This window comes from Mercenaria mercenaria, chromosome 2 (assembly GCF_021730395.1).
Source record: "Mercenaria mercenaria strain notata chromosome 2, MADL_Memer_1, whole genome shotgun sequence".
NCBI lineage: Eukaryota > Metazoa > Mollusca > Bivalvia > Venerida > Veneridae > Mercenaria > Mercenaria mercenaria.
The window spans coordinates 17,529,745-17,550,224 of record NC_069362.1 but is presented as its reverse complement, the minus strand read 5'-3'; the positions used below and the strand labels follow the sequence as shown (position 1 = coordinate 17,550,224).

Below are 20,480 nucleotides of genomic sequence, written 5' to 3'. Positions count from 1 at the left end.
AAATGTTGAATATTTAACGTAGGTAATGACAAGACAATAAAAGCCTAACTACAGGATACCCAGAACACAAAGGAGAACAATATTGATTCAGTAAGTGCATTAATGATACATGTACATTATATGACAGCTTACACCATTTGAGTTCAATGGATATCTATGACTTACAAGTTATGCTGGAAGTCCTTCAAGTCAATTTTATTTTTGGCAAAACAGTATTTTGTGTTTATGGGTCATAACTCAAATATTTTGTACCTTTCATTACTTCTTCATTGTTTGGCTGCTTCTAAAATGCAGAACCAAAAAGATATATGTGTTCGTGTCTTAATTACATTTCCACTGGCCAATAGTACACACTGTCTAAAACAAGAAATATTTTTTTCTTTTACAAAAAAAAGGGAAAGAAAAAACACATATACAGACTTGAATAAAAGCTAGAATTATGTATAGGAAAGTAAACGGTTATTTTTTGAGCATTGATTGTTCTTTTTTTAGCTGTTTACATCAATATTAACATTTAAAATATTAATATGCCCCTCTGAATGTCCTAACAGAATTGCCTTTCTTATGATCATGTGAATGTATTTCATTCTTTAATTTATAATTTTTGTTTTCAAAAACCAAGACACGGTCTTTACGTTTGTAACCATAAGTATAACGTTTAAAGAAATCTTCGGACTAGAGGCATTACAACCTACATACAGTGCCTCAAAAGATATTTGATGCAAACTATAAAATTATCATGCAAATAGTGTAGTTGATTTCTATTCCAAAGGAAGGCATGTATAATCATTATTAATGGATTTGAACAGACCCCTGTCACTGCCTTTAAGACATCACAAGTCAGCTGTAACATTTTTGTCAAGCAGGTCTGACCAAAGTGTTTTTCAAAAGAATGATTTTTTAGGTTAACATACACCAATGATTTAGGTTAACCATAAACTGATATTGATCAATGATTTTTTATTTGATTTTTAGGCTGTACTATTCTGACAACAAGAGGTAGTAAAGGCTTCTAACTTCAAATCACTGCCACTCACCACCTGTTTGGATGCAGATTAATTGGTTTCAGCTGGCTTACAGATCATTGGTTTCACCCAGCTGCATACCTTTCCCTCTCTATGTTCTTATGGATTGCTCTTGCCCTGTCCCTCTAGTCAGATGGCTCTCTTTCTGTACCAGTAAAGGATAAATTTGGCTCCCTGAGTGGCTGCCTTTGTATGTAAAGCGCCTTTGAACATGTTTGTAAGGAAAAGGGCAGTATATAAGTCTGGTATAATTAGGACATATATATAATATCTATGCCTGGGATTGAAATAGTGCTGAATAGAGGGTACTTGGGGGTGTGTGGGGGGGGGGGGGGGTCTTAATCCGCTCAAATAACGTTCTCAGCTGCACTGGAGAGCCTGTCTTCTATGAAACAGTGCCTGGCGGGGCACCTGGTGTCTTCCTCCATCAAAAACTGAGAAGTGTTCATATGACCTGCAGTTGTGTCAGTGTGACGTTAACCCCAAAACCATTTAGATAACAAGATCACTTTAACATGTCAGTGATCTTTCCATTAAAAAGTATTTTGTAATCATTATGTATATTCTTTTTTCCCCCTCAAGACATTCTAAATATCTTCACTTTGTCAGTAATCAACAAACTGAACACTAAGTTGGCTCTTAAACAAAGGATGCAAACCTTAATGTGGGTAGATTACAAAACTGTTCCATTTCCTATTTTACTTTTATACACATAAAAGTTTCATGAAACATCCTCTATTGTACTTTATTTTCTACAACAAAACAAACGCAGGTGCGACTTAAGCCGCATATTAAATACTTTCTCTACAGAACTCTTTAAAAAACATGTTCCACAGTAAACTGTTATGAAATTGAACAGTGTGATCAATATAACCACAAAATAAGGACAAAATCAAATAAAACGAAAACATTGCCAGTATCTCGTATTATAAAAATATTCCTATAATGTAACAAACAAATTATCAAGATGTATTTAAAGGTGTTGCCTTTTTTATTCTTTCTCATCTTAAGCCATAATAGTAGTTATGGAATTGCTTAATGTTTCCAAAACATAGCCTCCCTCCAAGAAAGCATAAGTTGTTCAAGTTACAGATTATACAACATCTCTCTCATCACCTACTCTAAGAGCTTCAACCTCCCAATGATGATAATGATCATAGCACTGAGCTCTAACATGTGCTCTGTTGTTCATCATCCCTTCCAGTCGTCATTATAATCACCTTAAATTGACTTTCATCTCTTACTACTTCTTCATGCTGTGATTTCTTAAGCGTCTTTGCACAATCACGCTGACACCAAATTTTTAAGATTTCAATAAGCCTTTCTTGGGGATGGAAACGATAAATTGACGCTAAAAACAAATCTGATTACAAACTTGTCCTGCTTTAATGACGTCTAGGGGCAAAAAATATGTCATTAACCACAGCACATTTAGACTTGTTCTAGTAATCTTCTTATATACAAGGATTATAAAGTCATGAATATCAAATCATAGGTCTAATCAGTGTTTATGTAAACCTCTTATACATGTACTTTTTACATGGCACGTTAAGCCACTCACTTCTTGCAATGTGACAATGCATAAAAGCACTTAAGCAGCATTGATTAGGGACTATTTTCTTACAGTAGTTACGTGCTCGCAACAGCATCAAGATATTTAATAGGTGCACAGATCATGTGACACTACTGCCGGCGAGTTTTGCAAGTAGCATTGTTTTAGAGCTCTTCACAATGTAGAGTTGGGAAAGTCTAGAAATCAACAACAATAGCTAATGTTCATAAAGAAACATATTTTTCTGCTGAAGTAAGCACACAAGCAATGCGGACCACTATACTGTAACATCGAGTACCTTCATCTGGCTCACACTTCAGTACAAAATTACGTGGCAAATATTATTTCTAGTGCACAAAACTCGTATTTTATTCAACGGCCCATTACCTTTCACTTGCCTTGCGTGCAATTGCCATCTGTGTATCCACCATGTATGTAAGAATCTGCGAACTGTATATTTTAGGTCTTAACTATGTAATTCTTGACAGTCACCTAAAAACACATTGAGGTTAGTTTTTTATCTTTTCTACACACACCTCCCCCATCTACTATTCAAAATCGGAATCCAGACTGAACTTTGCAAAAGGCTGGTAGTTTTGCTATTAATTTTCTAGATAAACATTGGCTATAATTTTAGTCCAGTGTGTGCCCTGATGAGTATCTCACCATTTGTGGAAATACAGTAAATGAATAAAATACAAGAGTAATTGCTATATATCTTGCTGAGATGATGGTGACAAATACGCATCAGAAAACAATCTAATGTTGGTGAAATTACCTAATTAGTTTTCCTTGGTGTGTGAAAAAGCTACATTTCTCAAGAGTTCGAAAAATGGAACGACAACTTATCGACTGCTGTATTTAACAAATCGAAATAGATATTCAAGTTAGTTAAAACAGCTAAATAACAAACATAATTGTAAATACCTATTCAAAGAACATATCTGCTTCATGCTCATGTAAAGATCCCGTTCTTTGTTCACTGCATTTATTAACTGCGTTTGCAAAATATATGGTAAAGTGCACACAATATAGGGTAACTGTTTGTATCAATTTGTTGGTTTTTTTACATGGTAATATCATGATTTTTTTCAAGCTAAAACAGATACTACCTTGATAAAGTCATGTACTGAAATCGACATTATTTCCGTTGAAATTACTTCATGTCACTATAACAACTTATGTTACTACAATAATTTACTGTGTATTCAAAGCATTGTGTACAAAGTTGAATATGATTAGATATTGTCCACTCGTTGATCTAATGAAGCTTGCGCATCTGTAATTACAAAAAAAGTTTTTGTTCAACAACATTTTTATTTTTTCAGACCTATTATTCTTTGCAAAATTTTGATAACTCAGTCACTTGAGTAACTTCATATTATTAATTAGTGCTGTTTTTTTTCAAACTTTAGGCCCACTAAACACCTATAAATTTGAGCATGCAAGAAATTACAATCTTCTTCTAAAACGCCGTCGAGTCCAGGTATTATTCGATAACCTAAGTTACCACCCTGAAAAAACTGTAGTGCCAGACTGAAATATCAGGCTACAAGAAATCTACTAGAGAAAACCGATGGAAGGGCAGTGGCTTGATACAGTGTTTTGAAGCAAGAACTAAACTTCTCTATACCACATCGGCTGACATTATGCAACGCAAGATTTTATTCTTGATAACATCAAATATATAAGCACCATTCTAAACATATCCACTAACTCGTGTACGACTGAAGCTGCTTTACTAGTTCATTAATCATTAACAACAACCGAGTCTCGATTTTGACTTTCAAGAAGGCAAGTATTGTGTGCAGGTATTTAACTGGAGCTCATGAATATTCCATTTTTTTTTTCAGTAAAATTTTTTTCGGTGTCCGAACTTTAATAGTGATATTAGTGTTACAAAAAGGTGTGTTCCAAAGTAGGCATCATATAGCTGTGTGGATAAGGTGTTTTACTGCCAATCCTGGTGTTAAGAGTAAGGAGTCTTATGTCTGGCACTATATATTTCTAATACTTTTTTTGTTTTATCTGCATTATTGTCTAGAGGGGGAATTGCCACTTGAGTATGATTTCGTGAAGGCAAAGTTACTGAAAGGGGATTTCATCATTTTCATGTACATATAAATCATGGTAGAAAACATCAACCAACATCTCTGATGTAAGGATAAATTTATCACTAGAACTCTACAATATCAATATTTTTTAGAAAAGATACAAAAATGTAAAATGTATAAAAGAACGTAATTTTTTCACGACGGACAAGAAAATCTGTTGCAAAAACAGTCATACAGAACTGAATTTGAACCTAAGGTAGTGTAGGAGTCAGAGGTAGTTATCCCTATGCTACCTTGCCATAAATTGTTTGTATTTATTGATTACTGTATTAGTAAGCTATTTTCAGCATGAAATTACGAAAATGCCCGAAATATATTGGCAGTGATTAATGAGTGTCAGGTAAACAACACTTATGAAATCATTCTATGATCATAGTTGTAAATGTATGTATTTACCAGCTGCTAATAACTTACACAGCAACGAAGACTAACATTGTTGAACTAAAGCTGCCATTCTTATAACTACAATGGGCTGACAAAAATAGGGTGGACAATTTGCAGCGGATAGATCGGTTAATTCTGGTAACTACTTACCGCTGCTATCGAAAACACCTTCCCGAGTTTCCAGTAACGCTGCAAGGCCAATGTTATCCTTGGTCATGACACGATTTAACATCTGATCAGAACCTTCCGCATTTGCCATTGCAAGCTGATTAAACTCTATAAGGTGCTCCTTCACAAGGCTAAATCTGAAAAATTGAAGGAATAAATTTGTTGTGCAATGCTGACGCACAGTTTTTGTTCCCTCTAACCTAACAAAATTACCAATTATTTTACTTAGTTACCTATTTGTTAACTGAATGACCTATTTTTACTCTAATTTAAATCTATATTCAGCCAAACTATGAAGGCCATCGGATCATGTTTTCTTCTTTGGCTTTACTGCATTGACAAACTTAATTATGACTTCACCGAATAGCCTACTTTTTCAATTAACATGACATATTTTAAGGTAAAGTTCAAAGCTTTGTCCACAGCGTTTTAAGCTCTTCCCCTACTTTTACTGTATCCAAATGTTCAGAATGACTTAACTGTCAATTTATAAACTTTACAGTTTAATACAAAATATTTTCCCAATTAAAATTCATATAGAATAAAATTCATGTGACAGTCAGTGCAATTTAATAATACATGCATTCAGCTTAAAAAATATATAATTATTCATAGTTTTATGGCAAAAATATTCCCTCTAATAAAAACTTCAAAGGATCGTTCAACAAAATAATTACCGAACTTGATAGTGGGTTCATTCAGATATCATGCTTTTATTTTTGGAACATTATTAAGTACAGCAACTTTTGTAACTTGTTAACCGTCTCTTTGCAAATCTATGAAGTAAAAATCCCTATTCAGGGCACCTCTGAATATACTCTGAATATATAACTTTTTTTTATTCAGGTTTTACTGTGCGTCAACACAGTTCAGGTAAGATAGTGCCAAAACTGGACTTAAAAAAGTTTGGTTAAACATCTCATTTATAATGAAATAAAAATTATATGGTCTGGAATCAAAACTTTTATACCTACTGGAATCACAGAGATACAACAAAACCAAGGGTTCAGACTCCCATTAGCCATGTCCCACGATCATGCGAGTGTAAGACAGTGGTTCTGATTATTTTCAAACGCAAGTAGCCCAAGGAACACAAGGGACACCTCTCTTTAGAGGCAGATACAATCTTCCCTATAAGATGAAATTCTTCATGTTTAGCAACATAGGAAACACATTGTAGTGTTCCTGGATGTGTTTGCTACAAGTACTGTGTAAGCTCATCTGCTAATTTTGCCACGTATAACACAAATGGTCACATTTAACAGACTTCTCATACACACACTAAACTGGCTTATCATGAACTTATCTGGCTTTATATATATCAATCTGGCTTCTCATACATACATTTAACTGGCTTCCCACACATACACTTAACAGGCTTTTCATATATTTAAGTGACTTTTGTATATTAAACTGGCTTCTCATTCATTTAACAAGCTTACCACATATTTAACCCCCTTCTCATACATACATTTAACAAGCTTACCACATATTTAACCCCCTTTACATACATACATTTAACAAGCTTACCACATAATTAACACCCTTCTCATACATACATTTAACACGCTTACCACATATTTAACCCCCTTCTCATACATACATTTAACAAGCGTACCACATATTTACCCCCCTTCTCATATATAGATTTAACAAGCTTACCACATATTTAACCCCCTTCTCATACATAGATTTAACAAGCTTACCGCATATTTACCCCCCTTCACATACATACATTTAACAAGCTTACCACATATTTAACCCCCTTCTCATACATACATTTAACAAGCTTACCACATATTTAACCCCCTTCTCATACATACATTTAACAAGCTTACCACATATTTAACCCCCTTCTCATACATACATTTAACAAGCGTACCACATATTTAACCCCCTTCTCATACATACATTTAACAAGCTTACCACATATTTAACCCCCTTCTCATACATACATTTAACAAGCGTACCACATATTTAACCCCCTTCTCATACAGGGTTTTTTTTTACGACTGGGGGAAGAGGCCCCAGCCTGTCATTGGGGGAAGAAAATAGCGCGACGAGCAGTTTTGGGGGATTTTTTCACTCAGGGGGGAATTTACAATTATGCATAATAAACACTTTAAACTATGTTTTTATTACATATTCTTGCAACTTTTATAAACTATACACACTGTCACTTAGCAATAGATGGACTTGCACTAATGTTCACTTATCACTGTAACAAGGTGGGTGGGGAGAGTTGAAATGCTCAAATCATTGAATATTTAAAGGTCACATGCTTTTATTCACAAAAAAATGCTTTAAAATAAGAGTTGTTTTTGCAAGAGTCATCATATTATTATTAAATGCATACTTTTGTTGGCTTTTTATTTCAATTGTACTAGAAAATCTTATAAGAAAGGATAAAAAAGTCCGAAAATCACGATCGCGAAAACGTGTGACAAATATGAAAAAACGAAAGCAAACATTAAAAATTCTTGATAAAATACCCGTTTTAAATTTCATCTTTTCACCAGAACTATTCCATACTTATAATATCTGATTACTTAAAACATTTATATTTTATTTTGCTCTAGCAAAATACCTCGGCAAAGATAATAAATTTGCGTAACGGCCGACCGGCTTATTTAATCGAATCAAGCACATAAAATAATTACTTTAAATTAACAACACATATTACACAATACAGCATAAGCTGTTACCGCTAATTAGCAAGAGGTACAAACACGATAATCTGACGCTGCATTGTTTATCAATCAACTATATTACATACTGATGATAACCACGTGTCAGTCGGCGCGTGGCGTGATTGACATCTGTCAGTAGCTAATTAACATACGACGCTCCGCCTACTGTCATACTTACGCTGGTGTCGACAAACAGTATGAAGTTCACTGGGATTTTGATTGACAAGGGGCAGAGCTTTCGAACTCGTTACGCATCAAAGAGTATTACCGCGAGACAAGCAGACGCCCACGGCATATAATGTGTGGGTCAGATACGAGAATTTTTCGATTTTCGCTGGTCAAAACCGGAACCTCGGGTCCACTGAACGCTCTTCTAACATTTTTCTACTATTTCTAAAGGTTTTCACACTCATTGAAAATTGTGAAAGACCATCTGCAATTGTGAACGGGTCCGATATTCGGTCGGGATAATCGCTGGGAGTAATCTCCATTGCTTAGTTTACGATTTTGGAGGGGGAATTTCGACTGCGGTAGGGGAAATCATTGGCTGTGGGGGAAATCCTCGGCTGGGGGACGAGGCCGATATTCGGCCTCTGCTATAGAATAAAAAAAAACCCTGTCATACATACATTTAACAAGCTTACCACATATTTAACCCCCTTCTCATACATACATTTAACAAGCGTACCACATATTTAACCCCCTTCTCATACATACATTTAACAAGCATACCACATATTTAACCCCCTTCTCATACATACATTTAACAAGCGTACCACATATTTAACCCCCTTCTCATACATACATTTAACACGCTTACCACATATTTAACCCCCTTCTCAAACATACATTTAACAAGCGTACCACATATTTAACCCCCTTCTCATACATACATTTAACAAGCTTACCACATATTTAACCCCCTTCTCATACATACATTTAACTAGCGTACCACATATTTAACCTCCTTCTCATACATACATTTAACAAGCGTACCACATATTTAACCCCCTTCTCATACATACATTTAACAAGCGTACCACATATTTAACCCCCTTCTCATATATACATTTAACAAGCTTACCACATATTTAACCCCCTTCTCATACATACATGTGTACCACATATTTAACCCCCTTCTCATACATACATTTAACAAGCGTACCACATATTTATCCCCCTTCTCATACATACCACATATTTAACAGGCTTCTCAAACACTTTATATTCAGTTGCAGCTTTACAAAGGTGATACAAAAAACTAAGTGGTAAGTAAATTACTGCACGTAGACACTAACCAAACCACCATTTATACCTTGTTTTTATGAGTCAAGATTAAATTAATTCTGTAACATTTTGGAGACATTTGATCTTATATGTTTCATTTTCAACAGATTCTATTTCCAAAAAACAATTCCGACTTATGAAAGAATATCTTAATGTTTTCATACAACGCACATGCTACCATATAAATATAAAACCTAGTAACTCATTCAGTCTTCAGGAAAAGTATATGAAATAAATTGATGAAAACTATTAAACATTGGCTGTTTGCCACCTGTGTCCTTATAGGTCAGTTAGGACTGCCTGCTATTTAAATGTCACACAGTAGTACATGCTGTCTACATGACCAAGTTACACGACATTGTTCATATGAACAAGTTACATTATACCTGTTCATATGAAAAAGTTACATGACACTGTTCATGTAACAAGGTTACAGAGTGTTGTTTACATGACAAAGTTACACAACACTGTTCATGAAACATGATTACATGACACTGTTTATGTGACAAGTTACACAATACTTTTCAAGGGATAAAGTTACAAAATGCTGTTCACATGACAAAGTTACACAAAACTTTTCCCTATGACCAATGACAAAACGCTATTCCAAATAAAATTGCAAAATTCTGTCACTGTGACAAAGGTAACGCATACTCTCCTGTTACAAAACTTACAAAATGCTCTTATGCATTTTTTTTGCACTAAAATTGAAAAAAGATACCCTCTTGAAGTTGCAAGCACGGCAGATGTGTTTATAGCTTGTAGATACACTGCCAACAGAAAACATAGAAAATATCTTTGTGTAAAAGGACCCTGACTGGAACAGTTTCGAGTTTGGTAGATGTTGAATAAATACTTACTTCCTAATACTTGAATGAAGAGTTTTATCCCTTCAGAGTAACATTTTATCTGTTTATGATGTTCAGCATTAGTTTTCTTGACATTCTCCATTAGTAGGAAGATGTAAGTTGCATAATATTTATCATCATAATGAAAAATTTTAATATTTCTTACTTTATTTCACACTATAATGTAATGTCATCCAGATTTTTAGGTACTTTTTTGCTCTACATTCTGACTGAAATCATCTTTCAAGCCATGTTTACAGCATACTTTCAACACCTTTTTTTCAGCCGAGATATTCTTTTGACATTTCGCATCAAATTGTGTTTGTTTGGTTTTGCTGGGCACACAAACACAATTTAGGAGCTCATACGACAACTTTCCAGCTTTAAGGTTGTTCTGCACGTTTGATAAACCTAAAGTAATGGTGCAACGTCAGAAAATGTAGGATAATGTACACCTATGGAAATCATTTTATGAATTAATGGCAACCCATTATATACAGAAATAAATAATTCCTAAACCAGAATGTTTTTATTGAACATAAAATGTGACATTTAACTAACCTAGAAAGCACATTTCTTTCTAGAAAGAAAATCTGGCACCATTTTGTTTTACAACTAATATCTGTTTCGTTTATCTATGGGATTTTAAGCACAGCTCCTGTATAAATGACTCAACGGCAGAAACTCAGTCACAAAAAGGATAAAAACTGTCTTGAAAGTTTTCATATATGAATTTATTCTGCATAAATTTGTTCTTTTTTGTCCTATATTTTAAATTCTTTATGCATGCATTAAACGTTGTATAGCATCCTTAGAGGTTTTACTTTAATACATTTCACTTAGATGACTAACAATTAAGCCCTTGACATTTCTGCTTTCCTGCTTCTGAACCAACATCTTAACAAATTATTACCAGATCCTTGTTAAAAATGGGCGATCATGTCTTTCAACCTACACAATTTTGTTTGGCATATTAACTATGACATTTCCGTCAAAAACAAATAACTTCAGTAGTATTTCAATCAAATGCAGTCTTAGGCAATTACAAAGATGCAGGTCAATATCTCACTTTAACATCTATTGTCTTTAGATCTAATTTTACCATCAACAACAATAGTAGGGACATAATAAATTCTGAAAGTGTAGGCCTATTATTGCTCTAGGCAAAAAATGAGATTCCTGTATCTATTAGGAATTTCTGACAAAAACTCTGACATAAATTTTTTTTAAGATATAAACAAGTTTAAATTCAACTAAAACTTTCACAAAACATTTACATAAACAACTGCCGTTCTAAATCCTTCAATAATTGGAAAGAAGAGTGCTAACAACTTTCCTCTTTGGTACCTTACCTCCAACTTCCATTTCATTATAAAATCGGTCGGAAGTATACAACTGAATATAGGTAAATTGGCATTCCGTACAGGTTCAACGTACTGAACTAACAGCTGCATGTCAACTAGGCTAAGTACGACACGTGCAAGTCACCCCTATGTTCTATAATTTAACATCATGTAGAAACTTAATTTTGAGACATATTTTATTGTTATTTTCTAAGTATATTCCTTAACACCATGTAAAATGACTGTAAAAACCCTGTAAATTTATGTTAATTGTTTTTTATGCTATTCCAAATGTCAACAATTTAACCCTTATCATGCTGGACACGATTGATTCTGCCTTTGCGACCAGTGTAGATCATGATCAGCCTGCACATTCATGCAGTCTGATCATGATCTGCACTGTTCGTCATTCAGTCAGTATCTTTTTGTTAAGCACCCCTTTTAACAGTTAATGGTACTGTCCAAATTGAAAGATGGACAAGTTCATTCTAGAAATTTAGTAGGGCAAGGGTTAATGGGACAAACCTTGCATATTGTACTCAATGTGTACATACTTTGATGTCCTGAAGAATATAGCACAGCCATCAACATGTTTCCGCTCCTGTTCTGTCATGGTTCTTGCACGAGATTTTGGTGAAAATATACCCTGATAGCCATCCCGCTCCAACTCGGGTTTGAAGAAGTTGAAGAACTGATCAGTTTCAACTTCCTGTAAAAGCAAAGAATACAGCTAATGACACATTGTTAAGTAACTTCCCCACATGAAGTCAAGTTGAAGCACAAAAAAAATTAATGATTTTAGACAAAATGTATTTCGTCTATTGGTACTAGTTAGCTCTATACAAGAAACTAAAGTTGCAACATAAGGTAGGTCTCTAGCAAAAAGCTCATGTTAACAAACTTCCCCACCACTAGGTGAATGTTCATTTAATCCTGTGATTAACCGTCAGCTTAAATTGTTAAAAGCTACAGAGAAAAACCATTTATTTTCAAATAATCTCTATGACAACATTTGGACTTTTGTAAGAATATTCCTATGCTTTTTCCCCCATAAACTCTTAAATTCAGGGCTAAAAGTTATTGATAAATCATTCTAATACGTTTGTTTCTGTTAAAACGTGCTTATGCTGCAATGACATCACGTTAATGTGCTATGACGTCAATGTTTTTGTTGCGGCCAAGAAAGAGTGCTACTATATTTTATCTACTGTTTTAGATTAAGGGCATATTAGAATAGAAATAATGTAAAGCATAATCGTGTTTTACCTAAATTAATAAACTCAAAATCGGTCATACGTCAACAGCATAATTCACTCAGGCTACGCCCTCGTGAAATTATTCCGCGGATGTAACCTCTTTCCATGTATTTATAATGTTTTTTCCATGTATTATTTCTTAATTCAGATTCAGAAGTTTTTAAGAATCCCATAACATTTTATATCTGTCTTTGTAAGAGACAGGTATAGCTACCAGAGGTTATACTGTATATGGAAACTGTTTGAACTTTTCAATTCTGAAAATCATGCACATCCAGGCATATTCTGTGAAATGTAAATGATCATAAGATCAAACGTTTGAAATATTCTAAAATAAAGCTTGTTTCCCATAAGAAAGATGCAATATAAATAATGCATGTAATAGACAGCCAGTTAAACATTGCATAAATTTATTCATTTTATACTGCACATCTGTATTTAAATGAGTTATTTGATCATAAAGAGTTATAATGCATCAACAGGCATGAAAAACAGATTCATCAGTTTTCACATAAATTAGTAATAAAGAGCCTTGTGAAAATTTGCAGTGTTACCGCTAATGTTTGGTTTATGTCATTAATAAAAAAAAATTAGAATATAGAAAAAAAAAGCATACTATAAGGGGACAGAAACAAATCATCTTTTTAAATGAGTCTGTCATAATTGTGTTCTTGTTGGATCAATTATCTTTTTTTTGTAACCATGTGTTCAGCTGCTGCTGCAACTACTTTGAATAATAATAATGATATGTAATAATTGCACTTTGTCACGTAATAAAAGTTTTCTCTTTATTTCAGTAGAAACGATTACATTAAAATTTAAGAAAGTATTAAAACCATTGTTTTGAAATCGTCAAACAGTGTTCTTTTCAAACATAACACCTTAAAGATTTTACAAAAATGTATCTAATAATCAAGTTTCAAAAGAAATACTTCAAGTATTAATTTCAGGTTGAATAATTCCTTGGTGTAACCTATATAAATTCAGTAAGTTACACTGGTTATGAAGAAATTCTAGTCTTGCTATTCATCCTTCTTTTTCACTTCCTAAAATAGTAGAAAGAAGGAAGAGAAGTGTTTATTAACAATTAAACTGTTAGCTTTATAACTTCCTTTAATACTTTAGACAGGATGTAAATATTAAGTCTGTCTGGTTATAGAACTGAGAGCAGATTACATTTTTCAAAGTTTTTTCTTTGTTGCACAGAAACAATTAAAGGTCATATGGCCTCTTTCCAGCTCTGATGGTGTAGAAAAATCCCAGGTGCCCCTCCGTGCATTATTTCGTCAAGCGCTGATACCTGGGTACAACGCCATTCCGTAAAACAGCTGAATGGCTTCCTCATATGAAGAATTCAACACCCAAAGTGAGGCTTGAACACAAGCCAGTGACTTAATCACCCAGGCACCATGGTATTTTGCTGAATTAAATGCATTTTTTTCAGCATTACTTTAATGATCATTAGTATAAATTCATCACTCCATAAAATCAAACAGTACCAATTAACAAATAAAATCTTATTCATTCTATCTATAACATTTGATATTACCCATGAAATAAGTGATTTGGCTAAAACCACAAATTTTAATGACAACAAAATTAAATAGTTTCACATTATGTGAAGAATACTATATTTACTGGACCTATGCATCAATTATATATCATTTTTTATTAGAATTTTACAACTTCCTTACAAAAAGAGGTGAAAAGTCACTTAAGACCTAAGAACTTAGGATCAAGCTCAGACCTTTGGATTCGCAGTCAAAATCTATCATTATCAAGCCAGCTTGTCTTGCCATATTTATGAGAAATAGCAAATAAATGTCCCACAATTCACAAATGTTACCTTTCAGAAAAATAATTAACAGCACGAGTGAGTTTGCTGACAGTATCAAAGCTTTTTTTTATAAAGCAACTGTATGTTTTCTGTCATTCCTGAATTTAAGAAAAAACTGAAATAACAATGGTGATACAGTACTTTTCTAGGAGAAAACAATTCATTAACATATGTTTAGCTCAAATAGGGAATACCGCAACAGCCATGATGTATGGCCATTAACAAGAAGTTAGCTTTTTAATTGTTATACCCATTTTAACTGATATATTGTTTATTGAAGGCTAAAATTATTGTTATAAATTACCTGTGATATTTCTGAAGGGCAGTATAGAAATCGATTAAATACCTGCATACTTGAATCAGTTTAAAGTAAGGATCTATCATAAACAAATATTCTTTTTACAATTCTAGATTCAATTATTAAATGTCTGGGTTGATTTTAAATGAAACAATTTAATAAGATTTTTTTTAGGATCTGATATCATTCGTGGAATCTATACTACACTATTGTAAGACATCGAGACAGATCATTTCTTTTGTTCTGTACACAGATCAATAATAATCTGATTTGGTATGATTAATCAAGAATGATAAAAGCCTTTGTTGTTTCTGTATAAAGTGTCAACGTTTCTTATATAAACACATCTGTAGGAACAATGAAACATAATTGTAAATCTTACTGTCATACACAGCTGAAGTGGACATGTTTTTACTACATGATTTCCCATTTAGAGATTTGTGTCAATTTATAAATCTTTAAAAGGTCAAAGCCCTGGTAACACATTGTCATTATGACATTAGCACAATTTTCATAATACTAATTTTAATTTTTCTCTTTGTTCCATTTTTAGTTAATTGACCTTATTTCATGTGATTTGTAATGGTCAAAGTCCTTGTAATATTCTCTATTAAAGTTAAACAATTTGTATGATTTTCTTCTCTATTACTTTTCAACACTGGTTTTTCTGTTGTTTTTTTTATTGAAATATAAAATGTAAACAATCTTCAGTTATTAAAGGTGGATAATCAGATTTTGGCCATGTAACGGATTTGTTCGAAACTTTAGCATCTGATCATTTACACTCATTTATGTTCACTAAACACTTAATACAAATTAGAGTTTCACTGGAGGTATTTTTAAAATTTCATTTTCCTACCCTGGTTGCCCAACCAATATAAGAGTTATTTTATCATAAGTATAAATTTGATAAACATACTTTGCCTAAGGAAATGTATATATATTAGACATATTGTAATATATTTGTAAAATATTTGCATTAAAAATTATGTATTTAGATGGAATTCATTAGAAACGCAAGTTTGAAAAATTATTATTACCTCCCTTTGCCTACCTTTGTTGTGCAACCAAGACAGATTGGAAATAAATGAATTCAGAAGCTACACACAGCTTTAAAACTTGCATTTTGGTTCAGATTGTTCAATAGTTGATATATCTATCAAATGCAAATGTAAAACTAGACATTGTATCGAAATAAAAAGAAATACCCAGCATTTTATATACTTTCATATTAAAGGGGAGTAATTACAAAATTTTATAAAAATAATAAAATATACATTACAAATAGGAATCTAACTCTATGTAATCGGTCTTTTTGTTCCTTAAATAATTCTCTACCAGAATATACAAAAAGTAAAAAATGTCATTAAATGTTGATTAAATGTGATTGACCACCTTTAAAGCAGGAAACTAGATAGATGATGAAGTGTCAATGTTTCCAGTTGAAAAGATATGTTTTTTTTTCTCCATGCACAACAAAAACTGACCAAGCCTAAAATGTTTATCTAGTTCAGGCTCTATTGCAGCTTTTTTGATGTATCTATGTCAAACACAGTTGCAATTTTATCTCTCATTAAGTTTTTGATATGTATCATTAAAGTATGACATTTACAACATATTGTATGTTGTATTTTTTATGGTCATATTTTATTTTTAAGCTCTTTCAATTGCACACTAGTATTATGGCTCAAAGAAGGTCTGAGATTATTTATGGTAACATCTATCGGTCTATTTGTAGGTCACATGACATTCATTGTTCACCATTCAATCTGTATCTTTTGGTATGCACCCCTTTTAACAGTTAATGGTACTGTTCAAATTGAAAGCTCCTTTGATTAAGGTACTACCTGCTAAAAACTGGCGGTCACAGGCTCAAGCGCCGCTGGGGTCAGTACTGCAAACAGTACTGGTCTTTCAAAACAGCATACCATTAACTGACTCTAATAAGATTAAACATTTCATCACAATCAAGTTTATACAAAATTTAATGAAAATAAACTAAAAGTATTTCAAAGTGGACGAGAGATTTTCGTGTCCTGTATTGTTGGGACAACAAGCATACCTGAAGGCTAATGATGTCTGCTGCACATGTACGTATTTCATCCATGATGCCTTTCTTTCTGTATTCCCAGTTTAGGCCCCATGATGGACAATAGCCATACTGTTGCCGTGTACAGTACTTGTCACACAACACATTGTAACACATCACAGTGAAAATTGCTGCAATATACAAACAAAATTAATGTACAAACTGTTTTTCTTAAACATGATGTTTATGCACCTGTCAATATTTTGCCCGCCCGGGGGAGCGGCGGGCATACACGGGACTTTAGACAGAAGACCATTCCCGACAGGCGGGAATTTGACAAACATTTGATGTACCAACCAGGCTCTATGGTGGGATTTAGACAAAAAAGGTTGTCCCTAGGGTGGGGACAACAAAATTTTAGAAATGTCAAATTCCCCCGGGTCGGCCCGCCGCCCCCCTGGGCGGGCATAATATTGACAGGTGCATTACTGATACTGTAAGAATTCATATGATTGCTGACTGTAACAGTAGAACTATATAGTTCACAAACGTGACTGAATACCGATAATGTACACTGTACAATTCACAAACACAACTGCTTTCAGATACTGTATAACTGTCCAAAATCAAAACATAACTATATAACTTCACAAACATGACTGATAAATGATGCTGAAGAATTGTTCAAACTCACAAATATGACTAACTAATGATAATGCAGAACTGAACAAATACACATCCAAGACTGATTAATGATACTGCAGAACTGTGCAAAGTCACAAACATGACTGATTAATGATACTGTAGAATTGTATAAAGTCACAAACATGACTGATTATTGTACAAAGTCACAAACATGATTGATTAATGATACTGTGGAATTGTAGAAAGTCACAAACATGACTGATTAATGATACTGTAGAATTGTAGAAAGTCACAAACATGATTGATTAATGATACTGTAGAAGTACAAATTCACAAACATGATTGATTAATGATACTGTAGAAGAATCTAAATATAAAAACATGACTGATTAATGATACTGTAGTACTGTACAAAGTCACAAACATTAATGATACTGTAGTACTGTACAAAGTCACAAACATTAATGATACTGTAGTACTGTACAAAGTCACAAACATTAATGATACTGTAGTGTCACAAACATTAATGATACTGTAGTACTGTACAAAGTCACAAACATTAATGATACTGTAGAACTGTACAAAGTCACAAACATGACTAATTGCTGATATGACTGTACACTTCTATCATATCCCTAACATATGCTCTGAACTTGTCATGTAGCTTTGAGTCAGAACTTTGTACAATTTATAAAAAGTTACAGTGCATTCGCGGTGCTACGAATCGCAATTTATCGAAATACCGGTATACTACGAAAAGGTGTTGTGGTCCCAGCTGCTTTCCTTCTTATTTCTATGTTACAAAGTCGCGGTTTTACGAAAATGCAATTTTACGAAAAATGCGCTCCTACGAATGTATTGTTATGCCCTTTAAGCCTGTTTTCAACTTGTTTTAGTTGCAATTTTATGAATACCTGTATCGTCCAAGTTTTCACACCTTCCATAATGGCGTGAAAAACGCTTTAGAGTGGAAAGTGTCACTATCAATTATCTGGGTGTAAACAGTAATTAAAGTGAGAAAACTTAGTAATTGAATTCGAAACAAACGCTGTACACTATGACACAAGTTAGTAGTTATTTTTTTCTCCTATAACTATCGGATGGCACACCAGTCACACTTGCTTTGATATCTTTACGCCTCAAACAGTCACTGCATAAATAGATAAAAAAAATATTTAAATCCTGATTGTCTGTAAACTGTTGTTTTATTACTCCGAAAAATTCAGTGAAGGGTAGCTGAATCAGTATATGCAATTGTGATTTTTGTTCTCGTGCAAAAATGTACCCTGTACATATTTTATGTACAGTGAATAAAAATTGAAGAGAAAAACAACACGTTTTACATTCCAGATACCATCTGAGCTCAGATTCGAATAAGATCTGTAGAAAACCCAGAAATACATATAAAATTGGTATACATGTACTCCGATACGAAAATCACATATAGAAATATCATGGGTTACAATGTGTAAATAATAAGATGCTGTATAGCGAAATTTCCTATGCTGCGCTCGAACGAAAATGCGATATTACGAAAAAAACGGCCGGTCCCTTGGCTTTTCGTAGGATCGCGATTGTACTGTACTTAAATTAGTGTCATCTTGTTCAAAAAGTTATATGACACAGTCATTTTGTAAGCAGGTGAAATGTTCAAGTTTCTTATACTGTTTTATAAACGGTAAAATCTAATTTATCTATACTCCACTTAAGTTTTGTAAGAAGAGTAAAGCAAATTTTAAAACTTGTTTGTAATATTAGGTAATTCACAAGACAGCCTTTAACAAAAGAATATATTACACTGATTGCATGATGCAAAAAGATGCTATCTGCCTTCTTTGAATATATGTAAATAGTGTATTAATTATTTAGCAAAGTGTATTAATGAGTTTCATAAATTTTCTCCCCATATAATATATCGTTCATTGCGGATAAATAAAGGAACGTAATTTCAAAAGGTTTTATAACTAGCAAATTTTACTTGCCTCTCATTAATATTGCAAGCTGTAAGCCTTATTTGCAAGGCACTGACCTAATAATGAGGTGTCTCATGGTAAATATATGAACATAAATTCAAGCTGTTCATTTATATGGTTTCATTTTTACATAATGTTGTGACAAAGTAAATAGTTTCCTCACACCCGTGGCCATAGCAAAATATTTTATGGGAAAGGTGCAATGAAGAGCAAATAATTTGAAATAAATTGTATGAATATTACTTTAAGATTGTTATCAAACTAGAAATGTGTCCATGGGACACAGGTGCCCCCACTACATGACAAAGGACACAGATCAACTTCGGGAAAACAATATGTTGCTATTAAAAAAAAAAAAAATGCAAAAAATAACCATATATAATGTACATATATACATATCATTATGCTTTCTTGAGGTCTTTAGATACCTGTCCATCACCGCATTTTAATGTTGCTTGAACTCAACAATGACTATGCTGTGGTCTGAGAAGTATGTAGACAGGCATGTATTTATGCTGATGATGTCAAAAAAACACATTTCCCTTCGTAATGACTGTAGGTAAAATATTTTCGGAGTTACGCGCGACAAAACATTAAAATGACAATTTTTTCCTAGGTCAGGGGCCATAACTCCTATAATACTGAATGAATCCGGACGCGAAACCCCAGGTGCACAACTGCACATGCTGACCAACATTCCTGTAAAGCTTTGTGACTCTACATCAATACTTTTGGAGCTAGGCGCGACACAACACTATAATGACCAATTTTTACAAAGTCAGGGGCCATAATTCCTACAGGACTGAATGAATCCGGACGCGAAACCCCGGGTGCACAACTACACATGCTGACCAACATTCCTGTAAAATTTTATGATTCTACGCCAAACACTTTTGGAGCTAGGCACGACACAACATTCTCGGAAGGACGGACGGACAAGGGCAAATCTATATGCCCACCCCCCACAAAGTGAGGGCATAAAAATACAGTCTTCAATATGTATCCCCTGCTTGAGAAATTTAAATAAATTC

General features: G+C 33.5%; 1 protein-coding gene across 2 annotated transcripts in view; it reads right to left on the bottom strand.

The window, feature by feature from the left end:
- The window catches only part of LOC123563394 (CCR4-NOT transcription complex subunit 6-like), an 82,639-nt gene that overhangs the window by 9,742 nt on the left and 52,417 nt on the right, over window positions 1-20,480 (bottom strand). For both annotated transcript variants that reach the window (XM_045356151.2, XM_045356150.2), the window contains 3 exons: window positions 16,865-17,022; window positions 11,966-12,120; window positions 5,226-5,380 (listed from right to left, as the gene is read on the bottom strand). In XM_045356151.2, coding sequence (XP_045212086.1) covers window positions 5,226-5,380; window positions 11,966-12,120; window positions 16,865-17,022 — 468 coding nt within the window. The remainder of the gene's footprint in view (window positions 1-5,225; window positions 5,381-11,965; window positions 12,121-16,864; window positions 17,023-20,480) is intronic.